The sequence below is a fragment of the Terrapene carolina genome, unplaced genomic scaffold (genome assembly GCF_002925995.2).
Source record: "Terrapene carolina triunguis isolate 2854851 unplaced genomic scaffold, T_m_triunguis-2.0 Scaffold21, whole genome shotgun sequence".
Classification (NCBI taxonomy): Eukaryota; Metazoa; Chordata; order Testudines; family Emydidae; genus Terrapene; species Terrapene triunguis.
In genome coordinates, this window is record NW_020664372.1 from 5,220,015 (window position 1) to 5,242,649 (window position 22,635).

General features: G+C 42.5%; 1 protein-coding gene across 1 annotated transcript; it reads left to right on the forward strand.

Moving 5' to 3' along the window:
• Positions 1 to 70: 70 nt before the first annotated feature.
• On the forward strand, positions 71 to 13,773 carry CLN5 (CLN5 intracellular trafficking protein). Its single transcript, XM_026662162.2, has 4 exons — positions 71 to 189; positions 3,967 to 4,132; positions 5,619 to 5,844; positions 12,655 to 13,773. The coding sequence occupies exons 1-4, from the start codon at positions 77 to 79 to the stop codon at positions 13,164 to 13,166; spliced, it is 1,017 nt and encodes a 338-aa protein (XP_026517947.1). The 5' UTR covers positions 71 to 76; the 3' UTR covers positions 13,167 to 13,773.
• Positions 13,774 to 22,635: the final 8,862 nt, after the last annotated feature.

A 22,635-nucleotide genomic window follows, 5' to 3' on the forward strand; every position in this document is an offset into this window, starting at 1 on the left:
CCCACCCGGGACAGCTTACTGTGGTCAGGCGTCCGGACCAGCGGCCAGGGGCTGTCGGCGGGGGCTGCGCCCAGGGATGAGGGTCGGTTGCCACCGGGAGCTGCTGTTGCTGCTGCTAGTGGTTGGGATGCCTGCCTCCCTTGCAGGATCCCAGCCCCAGCAACAACGCAAGTGGCCTGTGCCTTACAGGTGAGTTGGTAGCCTGCACAGGAAGCAAGGCTGGCTCACTGTGTGTGAGTGTGTGTGTGTATATATCACTCCCACTTTGGGGTTTTAGACACTTAATTCAGAGCCTCTTTCCCTCTCCTCTTTGGGTGAGTGTGTGTAAACCAGATATCATTTTAAAGCTTCCTTGTTCAGGGGATCACACGGTTAAAAAAGCCTTTTAGGTTGAGTGTCAGCCTGCAGCACTACAGTGACCCCTGGATTTGATTGCAGAAGTGGCTAATCATAGATACACAGCCAGGAGGAGTCTCTGTCCAAGTAGCTCTTTTTGAATCAAAGGGCTGACTTATATCAGTATACAAGTGAGTAATTTTGCAAGTTGCAGTTTTGGTCAAAGCCTTAAAAAACTTAAGAATGGCCATACTAGCCCAGCGTCCTGTCCTCCAACAGTGGCTGGTGTCAGGTGCTTCAGAGGGAATGAGCTAGTTGGGCTAGATCAGGGATCGGCAACCTCCGGCCCACGGGCCGGGCCGGTTTGTTTACCCGTCGTGTCGGCAGGTTCGGCCGATTGCGGCTCCCACTGGCCACAGTTCGCCGTCCCAGGCCAATGGGGGCGGCGGGAAGCCGCGGCCAGCACATCCCTCACCCGCGCCGCTTCCCGCAGCCCCCATTGGCCTGGGACGGCAAACCACAGCCAGTGGGAGCCGCGATCGGTCGAACCTGCCGACACGGCAGGTAAACAAACTGGCCCAGCCCACCAGGGTGCTTACCCTGGCGAGCCGCGTGCCAGAGGTTCCGACCCCTGGGCTAGATGGACCATTGGTCTGATCCAGTATGGCCATTCTTATGTTTTTCTGTACAGCACATTATAAATCAAGCCATCTCTGAACTGTTTAAGTATAGAAACTGCAACTACTTCCCTTTTTCTGCCTGTAAAAGGTAGATTCTTAAACAAATACAAAAAACCAGGGGCAGTCTCTGAAAACAGGTTTCATAACTCCAGGAAGTCATTGGGCTTCACTGGTTTGAGTTGGCAAAAAGTTTTGTGAAATATTGTGTAACTAATTAAGATGGCTTTTTTGGCTTTTGCTTTCAAAATTCCAGTCCAGATTAGGAAGTTTGTAATGAGTCAAGAGCAAGCCTGAAAATCGCAGAGTGATGAAAGACATTGAGGTTGCTATTGATTTCTTTTCTACAATGATTTTCCATCTTCTAAGGGTGTTGTTTAAGTGCCCTAAAAATTGGAGCATCTGTGTCAGGACTCCTTGAACCATTTTAGTAATTTTTTTACTAGTTCTAGTACATTAGTAAATCTAGTTTGCCAAAGGACTGTTTAAGTGAGACACCTGCTTTTTTCTGATACCTGTTTTAGTTTGGTAGACTCCATCCTCGCATTTCATTATTATACATAATGAGGTGTTAATAGTGATAATAATAATTAAAGTTTGGGACTTCTTTTTTAAGTCATTCAGAGTAATTCCTTGTTTGTCAGTGGCATCATATCAAATTCTCAATTTACAAGAGGATAGGTCCTGTAGACTTGACCTGGAATCTGAAAATCAAGCTGTGTTCTTTCTAACTGGTGGATCTTGGCCACAAACAGTAATAAGTGCCATAATTTTTAGTGATACTTATAATTTAATTCTTATTGTAGTAAGCAGGAGCTGCAGATGCCTGAGGCCTCAGAAAATCAGGTCAAAATATTTTGTAATTGTAACTTGGTTAACAATCGTTATTGATGCATGAACTGATATAGAATGCTGCTCACTGTTCTATGGTTGTATGGAATCTTCAGTGCTAACAGAAGTTAATTGTGCCATAGAATTTTTTTCTTTAATTTAAATTAAAATTAAATATTCAGTGTTATAAAGTGAGAAGATAAGATTCTGAATACACACAGGGAGCTGATCTGTTGAAGGTGATATTTTTGCATAGCCACTTTTTGTTTTTCCTAGGTTGGCCTTTGAGCATCTGCAGCCGTTTTTGGTGAACCAAATATGTTAAATATTTTCACACACACATGCTCTCTCTCTCTCTCTCTTTAATTCATGTGAGCTAATTAACTTTATTAAAGGTAGATACATAAGATTCCAGTCCTGCAAACACACATCCTTAACTTTAATGCCAGGAGTTGTCTCACTGATTTAATTGTATTAAGCTATATGCAGTCCACAGAACAAATTTTAATCTGGTTGATTATTTTTTTATTTTAAATTAACAAATACAAAAGCCTCAAAGAAACTCTGCAATCAAAATTACAGTGGAAGAATATTTAGGACTCAATTCTGTATTTCTTTCCCTTCCTCTATAGCTGGAGCTTACTACTGAACACAGATGAAATTCTATGTCTGGTAGGAAGTTTCAATCCTGCTCCATAGCCTGTACATTTAATAAACAAATGGAATTGTGCATGTGATTGTAGGAGGATTTTGGGAGAAGGGATAGTAATACATGTAGAAGTTTTGTCTGACTTATGTGGGGAAGGACTTGTGGGAGTGGGTAGAGAGGGGTGTTAACTATTACATCTAGTGAGTGTATAGGGGATGGAGGGGGCAGTGTGTTCCTAGTATCAAAGACTGATTACTGAATGCTAGAAAGGAAACAAAACACATAGTAACTGAGGGATTGTTCCTCCATCCGCTGAAGTCAGTGGGGGTTTGCCGTTGACTTCAGTGGGCGCAGAATTAGGCCCTATAATTTCAAACTTGTTGAAACAAAACCAACCCTTATAAAGCATATAAGGGCCTGATCATCTCATATCTTTACTGAAATAAGCATATTTAATATCTTGCTCTTGTAAGGGGGGGAGAATATTTAAGTTGTGTGTTTGGATGCTGTTTATAATTTAATGTGAGGAGGAACAGGACCTAAATGAAATATAGTGAATGAGTTAGAGTAGAATTTGAAGGTCGTTGGAGAACTTTTGAAGTGGAGAAATCATGGTTTTATGGTCTATATTGATAGTACTGTACATGTAGAGTCTGTTTTTTCAGTTATTTTGAAAACAAGGTATGATTACCTAGAATGAGGTTTAATGGGAGAGCTGAAAATCTCTGGAAGAAATGTGTGGATTTCAGATTCTTAGGCCTTCTTTATATGGGGGAAATTGGCTGGCATCATTATTCCAGAATAGCTGTTGTGGTATAATTTAGCTATTCCAAAATAACTCCTTTTATCGACACTCTGTTTCAGAATAAAAGTGATCTCATTTCAGAATAATTACTCCACTTTGTGAGGAGAGTAATTATTTTGGAGTAAAGTCACTTTTATTCCAGAATAGTGTCTACAGGGGTGCTATTGTGGAATACTTACTGCTGAATGGTTATTCCAGAATAGCTATTTCCTGTGTAGAAAAGCCCTTGGGACCAAATTTTGAAACAGATCTTAAACCAACCTCTAATCTTGTGACCACAGTGTAGTGTGTGCAAGTTACTTGCGAGTGCAAGTACATTACAGTGCAATTAACATTGTTTCCCACATTAGACATCTAAATGTTATTATGTGCACTCACATATTGAAGATGCAATTTTAAGCCTTAGTCCTACAAACATGCACCTGAGTAATCCCATTAACTCATCTGTGTACGTGTTTTCAGGGTTGGGGTCTTATGACTTTTAAAGGTGCTGCACACCCATAGCTCCCATTGACTTGAAGGGGAGCTCCAGGTATTCAGAACTTCTAAAAATCAGGCCATTAGAGGCTGTTTTGGAAAGTGGCTCTTAAAATAAATGTCTTTGTGGCATCCTACTTTTCCTCTGAAGCAACACAGAAAGTTTTCCATGCTTTTGTTTTTAAACGTAGGCGTTTTGATTACCGTCCGAAAACAGATCCCTATTGTCAAGCTCGTTACACTTTCTGTCCTACTGGCTGTCCCATTCCAGCAATGAAGGATGAGGATGTCATTGAAGTCTATCGATTACAAGCTCCAGTGTGGGAATTCAAATATGGGGATCTGCTTAGACATTTGGTAAGGTGATGTTTTCATTTAACAAAAATGTATTAGTTTCAAATCAGTTAAATTCAGCAGCAAATGTCAACAGTAGGACTTCATTCATTATAATATTTAAGCATAGTTGTGTGGAATATTGGAGGCTATGGGCTAGAAATCTGCTAACCTTGAAACAAGAGTTATGGGAGTAATTCAAGACAGATTAGGAAAAGAACATGATGTGGTATTTTTGCCCTTACATACCAAGGATTGGAAATGTATTGTGTGTGCGTTACCTTGTATTTATTTGCATTTTTGCATTGACTTTAACATCACTTACAAAGAACACTTTGAATTGGTCCTTTATGACAAAATATCTGGCTAGTGTGTAGGAAAGATCTTGTTAATCTTATACATGTACAGCTTTGTTTTTTAAAATGAAGAAGTAAGATCTCACAGTAAACAAAGTCTGATTTGAATTAAATTTTGTATGAACATGGATATCTGTCTGATCTGAAAAACAAGCTGCAGTCTGCCCTGTGGATCACTCACTGACAGTGTTGCCAACTCTTTCGACTTCTATTACAAGTCTCACAATATATGGTGTTTCTCTTAAAGCCTCAGCTCCTGGAATCATGTGAATGCAACAGAATCTCAGCTGCTTTTTTTTAAAGTAAATATCTAGCTGTTATGGTTGCAGAGGGAAGCTTAAATATGCGCACTATAGAGCAGTGGTTCTCAAACTAGGTCTGCCGCTTGTTCAGGGAAAGCCCCTGGCGGGCTGGGCCGGTTTGTTTACCTGTCGCGTCCGCAGGTTTGGCTGATCGCGGCTCCCGTTCGCTGCTGCAGGAAGCGGCGCGGGCCGAGGGACGTGCTGGCCGCCCTTCCTGCAGCCCCCGTTGACCTGGAGTGACGAACCACGGCCAGTGGGAGCCGCGATCGGCCGAACCTGCGGACAGGGCAGGTAAACAAACTGGCCCGGCCCGCCAGGGGCTTTCCCTGAACAAGCGGCAGCCCTAGTTTGAGAACCACTGTTCTAGAGAGTAAAAGATGAGAAGGCAAATAAACTGAATCCAACACTTATTGTTAACAGCATGAATTTTACGGTAATTCCATGATTTTGGGGCCTGACTCATGATTTTTGAATGCTTGTAGATGGCAACACTGAGGTTTTCAAATGGTTTACATTACTTTGTACAGGATTGGGTCCACAAAAGGAGCTTCATTTGTTGATCCTTGGTCCACAATTTGGGAGGTTGGAGGGGGGATATGCAGAGATAAGAGGAAGTTTGATGCCTAACTCCGATTGAATATCTAACTCCTAATTACCACTACTACAGGCTGCAAATGGACGTCGGTGCAGGATACAGACAAGTATGATGTGAATCAATATTTGTGTAATTTAGCGTGGTACATCCCATTTTACAGAACCCTATTTTCTAAACTACTGTACAGTAGGTAAGTAATGCAAAGTGAAGTTGGCCCTACAAAACTGTTTTTCTTTGTGTTCATGACCTTTCCTCAGAATATTATGCATGATGCTGTTGGCTTCAAGAGCTCTCTAACTGGCAAAAACTACACAATGGAATGGTATGAACTCTTCCAGCTTGGGAACTGCACATTTCCACATCTCCGGCCTGACATGGATGCACCATTCTGGTGTAATCAGGGTGCTGCATGCTTTTATGAAGGAATAGATGATGTACACTGGAAGGAAAATGGGACCTTGGTTCTGGTGACCACTATATCAGGTAGATTTCAGAATCCTGTGGTGACACTAATACCATAATGTACTAAGACAGGCTCACATTCATGTCAGACAGTATCTTTCCACTCACTCTTTGTGAGTCATTTGCAATGCAGAGTGATTAAAGCTGTTAATTTGAAATTGAAATATTACTCTTCTAATTTTCTTAATATAGGAAGTGATATGGTAATACTGTCCTTTGAACAAGCCATGCTAAAAAGATGCTGTTAAGTGAAAATTGCTTGGTATGTCACATGAGCACCTCTGCAAGAATAGTGGAGTCTTTTGAGTGTAAAAATAGCCTCTTTTCATACACTTGTGCTGGAACACAACCTCCTGCTGTGAAGTGGCAGATGAATTTTTAAATGGAAAAAATTGAGAGAATTGTGTTGTGCTCTTGAACTGATAAGTAGGACATAACAGGAAATGCTCTCAAGAACAGCTACAGTCACTCATCTTTTTTTCCCCCAACTGTTGTATCATAAAACTGCAAATAATCCCAGTAGCAGTAATAGACCTATCTATCACATACTGCAGGACAAGTGGGGTATTTATTATACTTAGTCTTTTTGTATAGCTCACCAAAATAGCTTCTTGGTTCAATCTACATTATGGGCTCATCACAGCTCCTCAATGTGAAACTGAAATGCTAGAATAAAAAATAACTCTCTCCTTAATAAATACTGAACAAGTTGCATGCAAAGCTCATACAAGAATCTGCTGCCTTTTAAATAACATGTGTAGAAGTATTCAGTATGTTCATCTAGCGGGCTAAGGCTCTGGCACACTCTACAGGCTGCTTTTCTTTCTAAGCAGCGAAAATCAGATTAAAACTACAGCCCTGTGTGTTTCAGATGCTAACGTGATGTGTTATTCTACCTAAGTTCCCTTCCATTTTCATCAGTTTGGCACCTCAACCTTTGAGTCTGCAGATTCCATCTGACCGATGCTGCTAAGAATTAAAAAGCAGCCCAAATAATGTGACAGAGCCGTAACTTATTAAATACGTGGGCCTCCTCCATATTGATCAGATGTCCACACCAGTTCTTTCAGATCTGTTGGTAGCCTCTGGTACTGTTGATCATAATGTATTTTTGACCTTTCCTGTAGGTCCTAGCAGGAGTGGTTAGAATATTACTTGTGAGGTACTTTCCTCTTGGGGAGATGCTATAGTGTAGTTTTGGCAGGTTGCTCATTTTCCCAAGGGACTTTTGTGAAGTGTAATCCTTGACTCCATTCCATTTTCCCTGTTCTCTGGCACATATGTGAATCTGCTTGGGGAGACAGTCAGATGGTTTGGGTTCTACTGCTGCAGCATGTTGATGACACTCATACATCTTTGACTTGAATCTCTCTTACCATGTGTCTTGTATAATCATATGTACATGTGCAAATTGGGTGTAGATAGGAATTGCCAGACAGGATCAGGTCCATGGTCTATCTACTCCAATTTCCTATCTCTGACAATGGTCAGCAACAGGTGCTTCAGAAGCAGGTGCAAAAAACCTACAGTAGGGAGATGTGGGATAATCTGCCCCCCCATGATGACCTCTTACTTCCTAATTCAGGGATCGGCAACCTCTGGCACTTAGCTTGCCAGGGTAAGCACCCTGGCGGGCCGGGCCGGTTTGTTTACCTGCCGCGTTCACTGGTTCAGCCGATTGTGGCTCCCACTGGCCACGGTTCGCCGTCCCAGGCCAATGGGGGCTGCAGGAAGCTGCGCGGGCCGAGGGATATATTCCTTCTGAGACTCTGCTATTGTTTCCTTATGCCATATCTAAGGATTTAACTGCCTTTACTTTTAACTTTAGGGCATTTTTGACTAGTCTCCTCCTTTTTATTGAAATACTCCTTTCTAAAGTTTAGTGTAATTATGTTGGGTTTTGGTACCTGACTTCCCCATTGGATGTTGAATCTAATTGTATTGTGGTCATTACTACTTAGTGCAGGGGAGGGCAAACTATGGCCCGTGGTCCGGATCCGGCCCGTGGTCCGGATCCAGCCCGTTAGGGCTTTCAATCCGTCCTGCGGGACTGCCAGCCCCGTGGCACAGCGAGGCTAAGCCAGGCTCCCTGCCTGCCCTGGTCCTGCACCGCTCCCAGAAGCGGCCGACACCACGTCCCTGCGGCCCCTGGAGGAGGGGGGGCCGAGGGCTCTGTGCAGGCACTGCCACCCGCAGCTCCCATTGGCTGGGAACGGGGAACCGTGGCCAATGGGAGCTTCGGGGGTAGAACCTGCAGGCGAGGGCAGCGTGCAGTTAAGCCCCACCCCCAGGAGCCACTGCCGGACATGCAGGCCACTTCCGGGAGCGACGCGGGGCCAGGGCAGGCAGGGAGCCTGCCTTAGCCCCGCTGTGCACCGCTGCCACCCCGGAGTCGCTCAAGGTAAGTGGTACCAGGCTGGAGCCTGCACCCCAAACCCCTCCTGCACCCCAACCCCCTGCCTTGAGCCCCGTCCTGCACCCCAACCCCCTGCCCTGAGCCCCCTGCTTCACCCCCATCCCTCCTGCACCCAACCCCCTGCCCTGAGTCCCCTGCCACACCCCTCCTGTACCCCAACCTCCTACCCTGAGTCCCATTCCCCTCCACCCCCCCGCACCATATGCAGAACATTGCAGAATTTTAATTTTTTGGTGCAGAATTCCCTCAAGAGTGCCAGGCTTCTGTGTGGCACAATCTGGGTGCAGGCAGCTCAGTGCGGGGTTCTGGATGCAGGGGGGATGGGACTCTAGGCTAGTCCAGGTGAAACTGGTTAGGGCTCAGTGTGTGTGTGTGGGGGAGAGAGTGGGGCTTGGTGTGGGGGGGTCAGGGTGCAGCTGTTAAGTGGGATGACCTGGACCCCCGCACCCAGACACACACCCACACACACCCACCCATGGTGCAGAGCTTCCTGCAGCCAGGGGAAGTTTCTGGGGTTTGATCTGACCTAGCCTGGCTGCTCCGTGCAGGGAAGGGGGAACTGCATCTCCGTCCTCCCCCTGCCTCCCTCCCCAGTTGAGACTAATGTCCCTGGGCGGCCAGGACATCCCAGATCCTCCCTTCTCCCAGTGACAGAACAGAGGCATCTGAGCTGCCAGGGAGGGATGAGTGAGTACTGGTGCAACTTCTTTTTGCTTCCCCACAGAATCCATTTTCTGCAAGGAAGCAAAGAGAATCTCTGTGTGTGTGTGTGTGGATTTTTCTGCTGCGCCGCAGTTGTGCAGAACTTCCCCAGGACTATCAGTTCTTTCAACCTTTCTTCACAGATTGGGTTTTCTAAACCTTTTATCGTTTTTGTTGCTCTCTTTGGACTTTCTCCAATTTGTACATATCTATCTAAAGTGTGCTGCACAAAACTGGAAGCAGTACTCCAGCTGAGGCCCCACCAGAGTTGAGTAGAATGGAACAATTACCTTCCAGGTCTTGTATCTGACACCTTCTTAATATCTCCCAAAATTACATAACCTTTTTTGCACTTGTCCCATTGTTGATTTATATTCAGTTGTGATATAATATAATCTCCAGATCCTTGTCTGCCGTGTTATTGCCTACCCAGTTATTCCTCATTTTTGTATTTGTGAATTTGAGTTGTGAAGTTTAGTACTTTGCACTTGTCTTTTAGATAATTCCATCTTATTGATTTCAGACCAGTTCTGCAATTTATCAGTATCATTTTTGAATTCTAATCCAGTCCTCCAAAGTGTTTACAACCCCTCCCCTTTAGTGCCAGCCACAAATTTTATAAGCATAATCTCCACTCCATCATCCAAATCATTAACGAAAATATTGAATAGTGTCAGACCCAGGACAGACCTCTGTAGGACCTTCTTGTAAGTTTTGGTCTTGATGACCTTGGGGCCCAATCCTGCAAAAACTAAGCAAATCAGCACTACCAAGAGTCTGCAGTTTTGGGCTCCTAACACCACAGAATTTCTTGTGCAATTGTGGCTTTCTGGTATTTTCACTGTGATAGGAGAATGCTCTGGAAATCACTTTCTTCATTGCTCTGACGACGGCGTGTGTTGACCTTCAGAAAATACTGCATGGCACTTTTACTCCCTGAGACCTTAACTTAGTAAGAAATGTGTGTGGGTTGAATTTCTTCAGCGGGTAGGTTTGAACATTTTTTGAGTAGCTTGTGCCAGTTTTGGCGATTTGACATTTTGTAATATTTGAAAATCACTTTAAAGGGGCACAGAGTTGTTAGTAAGGACATGTGTTTTGAAACATTAAAAAAGTAAAGAAGATAATTTTATAATTTCAATTGCATGCCCAGTTCGTGCATAATCTTTTAATAAGTTGTTTGTTGCGGCCAGTGCTTTTTATTTAACGATAAAAATCCCAGTCTTGTGAAGAGAGGGAAACGCCATCCCATGATATACACTGCAGTACACTCCAAGAATATGAAGTGTAATTAAAATTCCTCTCTGTGCAGCATACAAGGGCAGGGTGGTTGTTAATACAGGATTTATGACTTGCTGTATTATGAACCTGAACATAGGCAGTTCCAAAAATTCAACCAACAGTGATAAAAGAATAGGATTGTTGTTGGTTGTATTGCAGCTATGGAGCCCCAGTTATGGCTCAGGAGGACCTCATTGCTCTAGGTTCTGTACAAACACAGTACGAAAAGACAGTTCCTGCCCCAAAGAGCTTCCAATCTAAGTACAAACAGGAGAAAACAGGTGGATACAGACAGACAGGGGAGTACAAGGAAACAATGAGACAATATTGGTCAGTATGATAGGCAGTGGTCTCAGCAAACCATTGTCAAGTTTGTTGTAGACTTTGGGGCAAAGGTGCTTTTTTAAAGGAAGGATTTGAAGGAGAACAATGAAGTGGCTTTTTGGGTGTGTATGGGGAGCCCCTCTGAAACAGTGAAGGGCAGCATGGGAGAAAGCACAGGTGCTTATTTGAAAATTTAACAAGTGAGTGATGGATGCTGGCATCATGGGCCAATTAGAGGCTAGTGAATGAGAGATGGCTAGGTAGAGTAGGGATAGACAGTTAAAGGCTTTACAAATGAAAATCAGCAGCTTGTATTTGATGCAATAGAGAAAGGGGATGCAGTGGAGGGATGGAAGAGAGAGGTGATGTGGTCAAGGAACAGGCTAGGAAAAGGGTCTTTGCAAGAGCATTTGAATAGATATGAGAAGCGCAAGACTGCAGCAGCGGCCAATTTAGCACAGTAGTGAAGACAAGCCCTTAGAGTTGTGTAAGGCATCTGACTTGGCACCATGTGACATTTTGATTAAAAACTAGAATGATATAAAATTAACGTGCACACATTAAATTGATTAGAAATTGTCTAGTTGATAGGTCTCAAAATATAATTATAAATAGGAAAACATTGAGTGGGTGTGTTTCCAGTAGGATCCCACAGGGATAGGTTCATGGCCCTACACTATTTAATATTTTTATCAATTATCTGGAAGAAAACATAAAATCATCACTGATAAAGTTTGTAGACACAAAAATAGCGGGAGTGATAAATAATGAAGACAGGTCACTGATTCAGAGTGATCTGAATTGCTTAGTAAAGTGTGTGCAAGCAAACAATGTGTATTTTAATATGGCTAAATGTAAATGTATACATCTAGGAACAAAGAACGTAGGCTGTACTTACATGATGAGGGAAGCGGTGACACCGGAAAAGATTTGGGGTCATGGTGGATAAACAGCTGAATGTGAGCTCCCCATGTGATGCTGTGACCAAAAGAGCTAATGCAATCCTAAGATGCATAAATAGTGGAACCTCTGTTTTTATAACCTTATATTTTACCTCTATCTATATCCCTGTATTCTATCTCTGTATTTGGCACTGGTGTGATCACTACTGGAATACTGTGTCCAGTTCTGGCACCCACAATTCAAGAAGGATGTCGATAAATTGGAGAGTTCAGAGAAGAGCCATGAGAATGAATAAAGGATTAGAAAACGTGCCTGATAGTAATAGACTCAAAAAGGTCAATCTATTTAGCTTAACAAAGAGAAAGTTAAGGGCTGACATGGGGAATAAATGTTTAATAACAGGTTCTTCAGTCTAGCAGAGAAAGGTATAACATAATCCAATGGCTGGAAGTTTAAGTTAGACAAATTCAGACTGGAAATAAGGTGTAAATTTTAACAGTGAGGGTAATTAATAAGGCTAAGATTTTGTTATGAATATTTTTAGTAAAACTCAGACAGGTCAGGGGCAATGAAGAAAAATTCACAGAAGCCCATGATCTGTCCCTGACTGTTACTAAAAATATCCATGATAAAATGGGAAGGGGCTGGGCAGCTGTAGGGTGGCTAGGAGCTCTGGGACCCCACCACCCGTGGGGCAGAGAGCTGCAGGGTCCCCTTGCCCCCTCCCCGGCAGCGGGACGCTGCGGGGTACCCCCGCTGCCCATGGCGGCTCAGAGCTTGAGGACCCACTGCCTCAGGTGGTGAGAGTACCTCACAGCTCCCTGCCGCTGCGGGAGGCAGCAGGACCCTGCAGCTCCCAGCCGTCGGGGCTGAAGTCACAGAGGTCTTTGGAAGTCAAGGATTCCATGACTTCTACAACCTCCATGACAAAATCATAGCCTTAGTAATTAACCATTGGAACAATTTACCAAGGGTTGTGGTGGATTCTCCAGCACTGGCCATTTTTAAATGATGTTTGGATGTTTTTCTAAAAGGCATGCTCATCGTGAATTATTTTGGGGAAGTTCTATGGCCTGTGTTATACACGAGGTCAAACTAGATGATCACAAAGGTCCCTTCTAGCCTTGTAATCTATGAATTGTCTGGATTTGTCAGTATTGTTTTCCATAATGCTTATGGACATATCCTATTTCTATTTTTTACAGGAACAATGTTTAACCAAATGGCAAAATGGGTACAATATGACAACGAAACTGGGATATACTATGAAACCTGGACAGTTCAAGCAAGTCCTGACAAGCATGCGGTAGTGTGGTTTGAATCTTATGAATGCTCGAAATTTATATTAAGAACATACCAGAAGTTGGCCGATTTAGGGGCTGTATTTAATAAGATACAAACAAATTATACCAGCATTACTTTGTTTACTGGAGAACCCATTTATTTGGGGAATGAAACATCTATTTTTGGACCTTTAGGAAACAAGACAGTGGCTGCAGCCATAAGAGATTTCTACTATCCATTCAAATCTCATCAGTCTATTGAAGAGTTCTTCTTGAATGTCTTAAAAATAGTAGATCAGGTTGTCTTAAACCACCAGTTTTACCTCTTTTACAACTTAGACTACTGGCTTTTACCTATAAAGTCCCCTTACATCAAAATAACTTATGAAGAGATCCCTTTACCTAATGAAGACAATACACGGGTTGGTTTGTAATTATTTCATTAGGTGTAGGTTCTATGGATATGCCTTGGGTGAAGAAAGAGTCCCCTTTCTTGCTAGCTGCATTACAGCCCCAGAATTCTAAAGGGGTTTGGACCTGTCATTGGCCACATGGTTGCCAGTCATCTGCTTCTTCTTAAAGAGGGGAGTCTACAGGAGCTGGTTACCAGCAGACACAATGGCTTGCTAGCTTGACTCCAACAAAAATGTACCTTCTACCCGTTGGAACACTGTACATTTCATATTTGATGGAACTGGGACCAGTTGTCCTGGAACATGATGAAGTCAGCAGACATGGAAATGGGTTGAGAGCTGTTGGTAGATTATAGCTGTCATGTTGATGACTCCTTTGTTAGAAGGTGGTGGTGGTGTTTGTTTTTGTTTTGCTTTTGGACAGCCTGACACCTTACCAGAATTACTAAACAAAGCATAGATAAGGCTGGCTCCCCTCAGATCCAATGTAAGTTTCTTACACAAATTAAAGAAGGATTGGAACTGACTAGCCAACACAAATCATGCTAGGGCCCATAGTCAACATGGTTTCTGTAAAGGGAAATCGTGTCTTACTAATCTATTAGAGTTCTTTGAAGGGATCAACAAACATGTGGACAACGGGGATCCAGTGGACATAGTGTACTTAGATTTCCAGAAAGCCTTTGACAAGGTCCCTCACCAAAGGCTCTTACGTAAATTAAGCTGTCATGGGATAAAAGGGAAGGTCCTTTCATGGATTAAGAACTGGTTAAAAGACAGGGAACAAAGGGTAGGAATTAATGGTAAATTCTCAGAATGGAGAGGGGTAACTAGTGGTGTTCCCCAAGGATCAGTCCTCGGACCAATCCTATTCAACTTATTCATAAATGATCTGGAGAAAGGGGTAAACAGTGAGGTGGCAAAGTTTGCAGATGATACGAAACTGCTCAAGATAGTTAAGACCAAAGCAGACTGTGATGAACTTCAAAAAGATCTCACAAAACTAAGTGATTGGGCAACAAAATGGCAAATGAAATTTAATGTGGATAAATGTAAAGTAATGCACATTGGAAAAAATAACCCCAACTATACATACAATATGATGGGGGCTAATTTAGCTACAAGTCAGGAAAAAGATCTTGGAGTCATTGTGGATAGTTCTCTGAAGATGTCCACGCAGTGTGCAGAGGCGGTCAAAAAAGCAAACAGGATGTTAGGAATCATTAAAAAGGGGATAGAGAATAAGACTGAGAATATATTATTGCCCTTATATAAATCGATGGAACGCCCACATCTTGAATACTGCGTACAGATGTGGTCTCATCTCAAAAAAGATATACTGGCACTAGAAAAGGTTCAGAAAAGGGCAACTAAAATGATTAGGGGTTTGGAACGGGTCCCATATGAGGAGAGATTAAAGAGGCTAGGAGACTAAGGGGAATATGATAGAGGTATATAAAATCATGAGTGATGTGGAGAAAGTGGATAAGGAAAAGTTATTTACTTATTCCCATAATACAAGAACTAGGGGTCACCAAATGAAATTAATAGGCAGCAGGTTTAAAACAAATACAAGGAAGTTCTTCTTCATGCAGCACAAAGTCAACTTGTGGAACTCCTTATCTGAGGAGGTTGTGAAGGCTAGGACTATAACAGCATTTAAAAGAGAACTGGATAAATTCATGGTGGTTAAGTCCATTAATGGCTATTAGCCAGGATGGGTAAGGAATGGTGTCCCTAGCCTCTGTTTGTCAGAGGATGGAGATGGATGGCAGGAGAGAGATCACTTGATCATTGCCTGTTAGGTCCACTCCTTCTGGGGCACCTGGCATTGGCCACTGTTGGCAGACAGGATACTGGGCTAGATGGACCTTTGGTCTGACCCGGTACGGCCGTTCTTATGCTCTGGGGAGTGAGGAGGGCCACCGAGGCCATAGCCCAACCACTTTTGGCTAGACCAAACGTGAGTGGCCAAGTCACAACTCCACTCGCTCATGATGGAGGGGTGGCTGGGCTGAACGTGAGTGGAGCTGCGACCTTACACACAGGGTCTCAATGCTATTAACTCAGATTGGACAGGATGGGGATCATGGGTCAGTGTGATAAGGTGTGGGGGGAAAGAGTAGGGAGAGGGGCACCTGAGAGGGGGGAAATCTCTGACACCCCCCACATACACACTTTAAATGGTACTCCATGGTCCCTGCTAGGGTCCTTCACCATCAAAGGGCTATAGTAATGATTATTTTCTTCTCAATTTAACCCAAAGTAAATGAGATTTTTCAGGTCTGTGCCTGAGATTTATTTCCACTTAAGCTTGCTGTTTGTGAAGGAATTTGGCCAGCTGTGATGCCTTCAAAAATCCATATTCACAGAGTTGAAGAAATATGAAACAAAAGAGCATTAATTCATTTTTGTAAAAGAACCCACAACACCTTCAAGAATAGGTACAGTTATTAGTGGCTGTCAGAGTACTGCTAGAAGTCTTGATGCATAATCTTACTACTAAAATTCTAACATACCTCTTTAAAAAAAGCCTGATTTAGGCATAAATAAGATCAAGATCAATGTACCATAGTCCTAAGGACCACAGCACTTGTATGGCTTTTTTAAAGGTATTATACTTAAGTATTTTTCATATGCAAGAGATGGATTCTCTTGTAGAGAGCTGTAGGAGCCATATTTAGCTAAAATATTGATAAATCTTAATTATTTAACATTATTTTTTATAAGTATTAAAGGTACTAGTGTTTTTTAATAGCCTGCTTAATATGCATGTCACTGACTACACAGGCTGCAGTGGACAGATATCTGCATTAAAGGTACCATTCCAGTTAGAGCAGTGAGTATTAAATGGGAACAGACCATTATTTTGGGATATCCAGCAGTAGGTCCTCTGCAGCTCTGGATTTGCTAGTGACTGTAGAGAAGCTTTTAGTGATGCTTTTTCAGCTGTAATTCTTTAATAGCTGGGGAGGGCACTGTTTCCAGTCTAACACCTTGCAGGCTGCATCATTTTTTTTTAAGTGTGCAAAATCTGACTATCGTTCTAGGGAGTTAGCATCTGAACACTTGGCTGTTGGTAACCTGCTGAAGTGGGTATTGATGGAAGAGGAAAAAGCACATCTAATTTGAGCTTGCAGTCGGTTTGTGTAGTACTAGGATTTTATGGTTGTATTTTGTATAATTTAGAATGAAGGATAAAGCATGTATTATATGTATTGATGTACGATATGATTTAGCCATATTCTGCCAGCCACCCTTTCTGAAACCAGAAAGTAATGGCCTAGTGTGCCATTGGTAAAGATGCATCAGCCAGAATCTTGTCTGAAGCTGATTTCAAGGCAGTAATAGACCTTTACCACTTTGTTGTAGGTTTAAAATTAGCATTTTGAAATAAGTAAAAGAATGCAATGATTGTTTTCTCCTGCATTGCAATTTGATGTTCCTGTTCAAATGTTCTGTGTAAATCAATCCTGTTTTGTGTGTGAATGAGGAAAGTGTGTGTTAGAAGATAAGTGTGAAGGCCATCACCAGACCAGATGTGCTTGGGAGGAACCAAGAACAGATGTAAAGGTGCCAGGAGATTGCAACATGCCCCTACTGAGATGTCAAAGGAGGGCAGATTGACGACTCTAAAGATGAAGCAGGCACCTATCAATCGGGACAAGATAGCTATGATCAAAACCAGCATGGGGTAACTCCCCAAGAGACTGATGAAGGAACCAAGATAAAGATGAGAAGAACAATTTAAGAAAACAAGCACTCGTCAAACGGCGATAGAGTACAGCATGACGGTGCAAAATTCATTGGTCCCTATGAAGAAATATTATTATATAAACAGGGTGCTTTGCCATGAAACTTTGGGTTCGTCCTGCCAAGACTTCCCCAGAGTATCATGTTGCGACCAACAGAACCCAGCTCCTCCCTACCCATCATCAACCTAGATGGCCGCTAGGTTGCTCCGGACTCTGGACTGGTAACTATAACATCGACTGGCGGGACAGTGTGTGTGTGATTGAATGCATATGCTAATTGTTGTATCTCCAGTAAACGCAGCGTATTGCCTTTTCTCCTGAAAAAGATCCCGGGTGCTTCTTATAAGCATAACATTTGGAACAAGTGACTGATTACAGAAGCAACATCAAAACTTGTAAATTGTTAATAAATATTAAAATATTGGGTTTAATAGCAGTGGGTAGCATTATTCCTTTCATGTAAATGAACACTCTGCTATGGAATATGCTAACATAGCAGTGGTGGTAGAGCTGCCAGGGTACGATTATAAGAGCCCCTGTTAGACCTGAATTATACAGCACCGTCTCCCTCTGACTGCTACAATTACTACACTTTCCCCTAACATTCAGTATATTTTTACATTGTAGAAGACCTAGAAAATTTAAGGCAATCAATCAGTGAAATGTATTACAGAACTTGCCAAGTAAAAACTAGAGACTGATAGCTAGAATTTTTGGCCCATAGGAGGAGGTTGCAAGCCCAAGGTAGTTGATGTTTGGTACATGGAAGCACTACATCTTTTTTTTTTTTTGGGGGGGGGGGGGGGGGGGAAGCAGGTTTGGAGTGGGGCATGTTGATTCCAAAGTAGCTGCTTCACTCAGTATCTGCCACTGCCTCCAATAATAGTACAGTTAGCTTGATGATTCTACTCTAGAGACTAGCAAATAAAAGTTAGTGGTGCCAACTATGTTCAGTAGACTCTAGCATGAATAGGAGCAATTCACACATTTTAGAGCTATTGTCTAAAGCTATACATAGAAATAATTACATTGGGTAACATTTTGAAGGTTGTCTTTTAAACTATAAGATAGTGTTTTCAAATTGCGGCATGAAGGCCACAATCAGGTGGGACATCACTTGGTTTAAAGTAGCTGTGTCCAGTCCATTGCCCACTGAGGGTGACAGTTTAAGAAGAAAATACGTATTTAAGGATGAATTTAAAGTGTGTTCCTTGAGCAGTACACTATTACTTTTAAAATCTTGTATTTAAATCAGGTGTGTTACTAGGGGGAGGAACAGTGGACATCTCTCCTCACTTCCATTGCTTACCAGCCTATAGGATCCTCAAGGAGAACAGCTTGACTGGCTCTGCCCGAGCTTAAGGGAGCTTCTAGCAAAGGATGGCTTCCTTCTGTATGGAACTGCCCAGGAAAGGGGAGAGGTTGAGAACCAACAACCAGTTACAGATGACTCCCACATTATCCACCCCTGCCTTTCTTCTCCTTTGATCTTTCAATTTGTCTCCTCTGTTTAGGCCTTAGGGGTGATTAGCACTAATTTCAGCAATATAGGAACATAGTATAACAATACAGTTGTCAGACTAGTGGTCCACCTCATCCAGTCACTTTAAAGGCTAGTCCCAGATGCTTCAGAGACATCCTGCAGCAGGCAGCTATAGGATAACCAGCTTCCTGGAAAACTCATTCTCCCCCTGAGAGGCCTAAAGCATGAGGGTTTAATATCCTTGATAAAACAGTTGCATTTACTGTAACTACTCTGCATATTCCTGTGAGCCACATAAATCCTGATCCTGTGTCCAACAAGCTGTGTTGCATCAATGCAAAACCCTATTGTGGATAAAGGCCAAGATTAAAAAATAATGAGAGCCTAAACATAGGCTTCTAAACAACACACATGATTTTCCTCCCCTGCCCATCAATTAAAAGCCAGCAACATACCTGGCCAAGGAAAGCTTGAAATGTGGGGTATACTCTGCCAGTGAAGATCATAGAATCTCAGGGTTGGAAGGGACCTCAGGAGGTCATCTAGTCCAACCCCCTGCTCAAAGCAGGACCAATCCCCAGACAGATTTTTACTCCAGTTCCCTAAGTGGCCCCCTCAAGGATTGAACTCACAACCCTGGGTTTAGCAGGCCAATGCTCAAACCACTGAGCTATCCCTCCGTTTGTTCTGAGCTGAGGGGTGAAAAGAAGTAGCAGCAGCACAGCTACACCAGTTATTGAACTTAGGCTAGATAAGACCTTACTTCTGTTTAGTGAACTGACTCTTTAGTGAATGCTTTCTTTTGTTTGTAGGCAAACACCAAGAATTCACCAGTTTGAAACTCTACTCTTGCCTCCCTGTCTTTCATTAAGTCTGGTTGGAGCAGGCTAGGCTGGGAACATGAACATTTCCCTTGGAGCAAGGAGGGCCACAGATCCATGATGTTGGGGGGTCTCTGCTTTATGCAGCTTTGGAGGAATATCTGACCGTTCAGTCAGTGGCAGGGCAAAACCTGCCAGCTGAGATGTTTCCACAGCCTAGACACTATCTGACCACTCTATATTGGGTCATGTCTGCACTACAAACTTTGGTTGATACAAGTTACAGTGGTGTACAGCTGCCAAAGTTAGTCTAGAGCTTGTTGGTGTGCATGCTTGGCTGATTGCATCGACACAAGCACTCCTGGTAAGTACATGCCGTGCTGAGCCAAAGTGTGATGCACCATGGGTAGGTAGCCTAGTGTGTCACATGCCACCATTTGGCACAATGCATGGCAATTGCACTCTGGAAGCTTTGAACGCTGGCTTGTTTTACTGAGATATAGTCCAAAATGACCAAAGCTTTGCTTTGCTTCATTAACTAGACCTACTGAAAATACAAAGAGGGCAAGTTTAATGCTGTTAATTCCAGCAAAGTAAATGGAGTTGGTGAATTTAGCTAACATGTCCAAAACCTTCAAGTTACAGATAATAGTGATATGACAATGTAAGAGACATTTTAGTGTTGCTACAAATTGACCTAGATTACTTAATATTCTAGCATTTGAGTATATGCAACTTGTTTGTAAATTAAACAAATGTTTGAAGCATTTAAGTCAACTCCTACAAAAAGTAAACTTGAGGTAGAAGTTTGAAGTAGTCATATACACTTTGAAAGTAGCAGAAAATGACCCTCAATATTGCTAAACCAGATTATAAACATCTTCAATATAAAATCAGTAGCAACATTTCCAGTGGACTTCCTGGGAGACAAGCCCTACTCCCTTTGAGGTATGGTGTTTTTTTGTTTTTAAATGAGTTGATGTTTCAGGTGGGTGTGTTTTTGGGGTAGAAGTGTGGGTAAATATATGAATTTCATACTTATGAGGGAAGACTGTTTTGAAAATGAAAGTTTTAGTGTTTCCTGAAGACAACCAATCAGGGAGCCAGACATGGCTCAGATGTAACTGAGAATGTTTTGTCACCACTTTGACCGTGGGCTGAACATTTTCAGTGGAAGCCCTTGTCTACTTCAAAGTGTTTCCCTTTTTCGACCAACATTGCTTTAAGGTTGATACTATTACAATACTAAAATACTATTAATCATTTTTATACCAATACTGTTTGATTTTGATTGAGATAGGACACTATCTGGAGTGGTTTATGTATGCATTGTTTTATCCACCTTCATTTAAACAAAACAAAAACACCCCCCCCCCATTTCACTCTTCTCTTTATAATTGCATAGGATGAAAAATTAACTCAGCTTGGGGGCAATTCACTTTTAATTATACTTTTGGAGCCTCCCTCTGCTTCTGGGGTGGGCAAACTTTTTGGCCCGAGGGCCACAGTGGCGTTGCAAAACTATATGGAGGGCCGGGTAAGGAAGGCTGTGCCTCCTCAAGCAGCCTGGCCCCCCAACCCCTCCCACTTCAGAACCCCCTACCCATCCAACCCCCCCTGCTCCCAGTCCCCTGACTGCTGACCCCTATCCACACCTCTGCCCCTTGATAGCCCCCCCCAACTCCCAGGACTCCCACGCTTATCCAACCCCCCCATCCCCTGACTGCCCCATCTAACCACCCCCTGCTCCCTGATTGCCCCCACCCCATATCCAACCACCCCGGTCCCCTTACCATGCCGCTCAGAGCAGTATATCTGGCAGCCGCGCCATGCGGCCGGAGCCAGCCATGCTGCCAGGCAGGAGCGCACAACCGCGCTGTCCGCGCAGCAGCAAAGCTGCAGGGGAGGGGATGGGGCCAGCCTCCCCGTCCGGGAGCTCAAGGGCCGGGCAGGACGGTCTCACCTGCCGGATGTGGCCCACGGGCTGTAGTTTGTCCACCTCTGCTCTACTTGCATCTTTTCTCCTCAGGATCCAATAATCAAGAGCATGTATGAAGCAGAATGATGAAGCTCAAATGGATAAATTCCTAGTGATGAGGCAACACTTTGAGGTGACTGGGGAGTAAGTTAATTGTTTACTTTCCACACACAGGTATTCTCAGCCAATGCAGTAAGTAGTGGCCAATACCGCTTACCCTAGTCATACAATACCAGCGGGATTTGGCCCTACTCCTGCATCGCTCACCTCTCCAAACATGGCTTTAGTCACATTACTGGAAGAGATTCTGTCACATGCATGCTTGAAGTAATCACTAGTAACAATTATTCTCTAGAAAATCTTGTAATGGCATTCTAGGATCACCGTTCAGACTGTGACCATGTGAAGTACCAGTGTCAAAGACCATTTACACAAATGAAGGCAAAAAAAAAATCAAGTATTAAAAACACCAAACTTAACATGGTTCTTTTACAAAGACTAAAGTATATTGACACAGTTGTACAAATAAAAGCAATTTCAGTGCTATATTTTAACAAATTCTAATACAAAAAATTGCCTACTCAATAGAATGATTCTTAATCACAAGCCTCTACAGAAACATATAGCTTTACTGTTAAGATGTCAGTCCACTGAGTAATGCTTGCTCAAAAACATAAAGTTAAATATGCCCAAATTATAAATTTCAGTTTATCCTCAAACTATACATTTGGAGCAAAATGAACATTAGAAATAAACAAAATCTACTTAATTTATTACAAGAACTAACTGTACAAGCCAAAAATGGAAAGCATGCCACCAGCGAAGTTCACTGTAGGCTAACATTTTCTTTGATCAAAACAATTTATAAGTTGTACTTTTGTGAAATTGTACATCTAATTTCTGCATATTGCTCTATTTCACACAGGTATGATGCTCTGAGTTTTAAATATGAAATGATCTGAAACTAGTTGAAATAAAGGAATACAAAAAATGGATAGCTATCAAACATTCACTTCATATATGAACATTTCTGAAGCTAGATTGACAGAATAGCAATTTATATAGTTTAGGCAACTTAGTTACAAAGCCATTTTTCTCTTAAATTTGCAAGCAGTTAATGGGTCTTCCATGATGTTTTTTTTGGTCAAATGGCTCCTTAGACTCCTTTTAAAATGTTCAGTGTTCACTCCGCTCTATTTTCTTTACTTAAACAGCCATTATTACATTCAACATTTCTCTGCACGTTTTTAGCTTCCTCTTATCTAGAAATTTATGCAGTACTCCAGCTAATCAAATGCTGTAAGACTGGTTTTAACTTTTGAGAAAAGCCCATCAATTCCAACCAGTGTCAAAATATAGTATATCTACAATTTCTTCCAGAATGCTTCAGCTTTCTGAGCTATAATTAATATTTTAAAACAAGTTTAGAAATGGCTCTGAAGACCCTAGAAAT

Bases quoted from the DNA above. Each gene is read 5' to 3' on its own strand.
- CLN5 (XM_026662162.2), top strand. From the start codon at position 77: ATGAGGGTCGGTTGCCACCGGGAGCTGCTGTTGCTGCTGCTAGTGGTT. The intron at 190-3,966 runs GTGAGTTGGTAG...TTTTAAACGTAG, and splicing joins AAGTGGCCTGTGCCTTACAG to GCGTTTTGATTACCGTCCGA. The intron at 5,845-12,654 runs GTAGATTTCAGA...TATTTTTTACAG, and splicing joins TCTGGTGACCACTATATCAG to GAACAATGTTTAACCAAATG.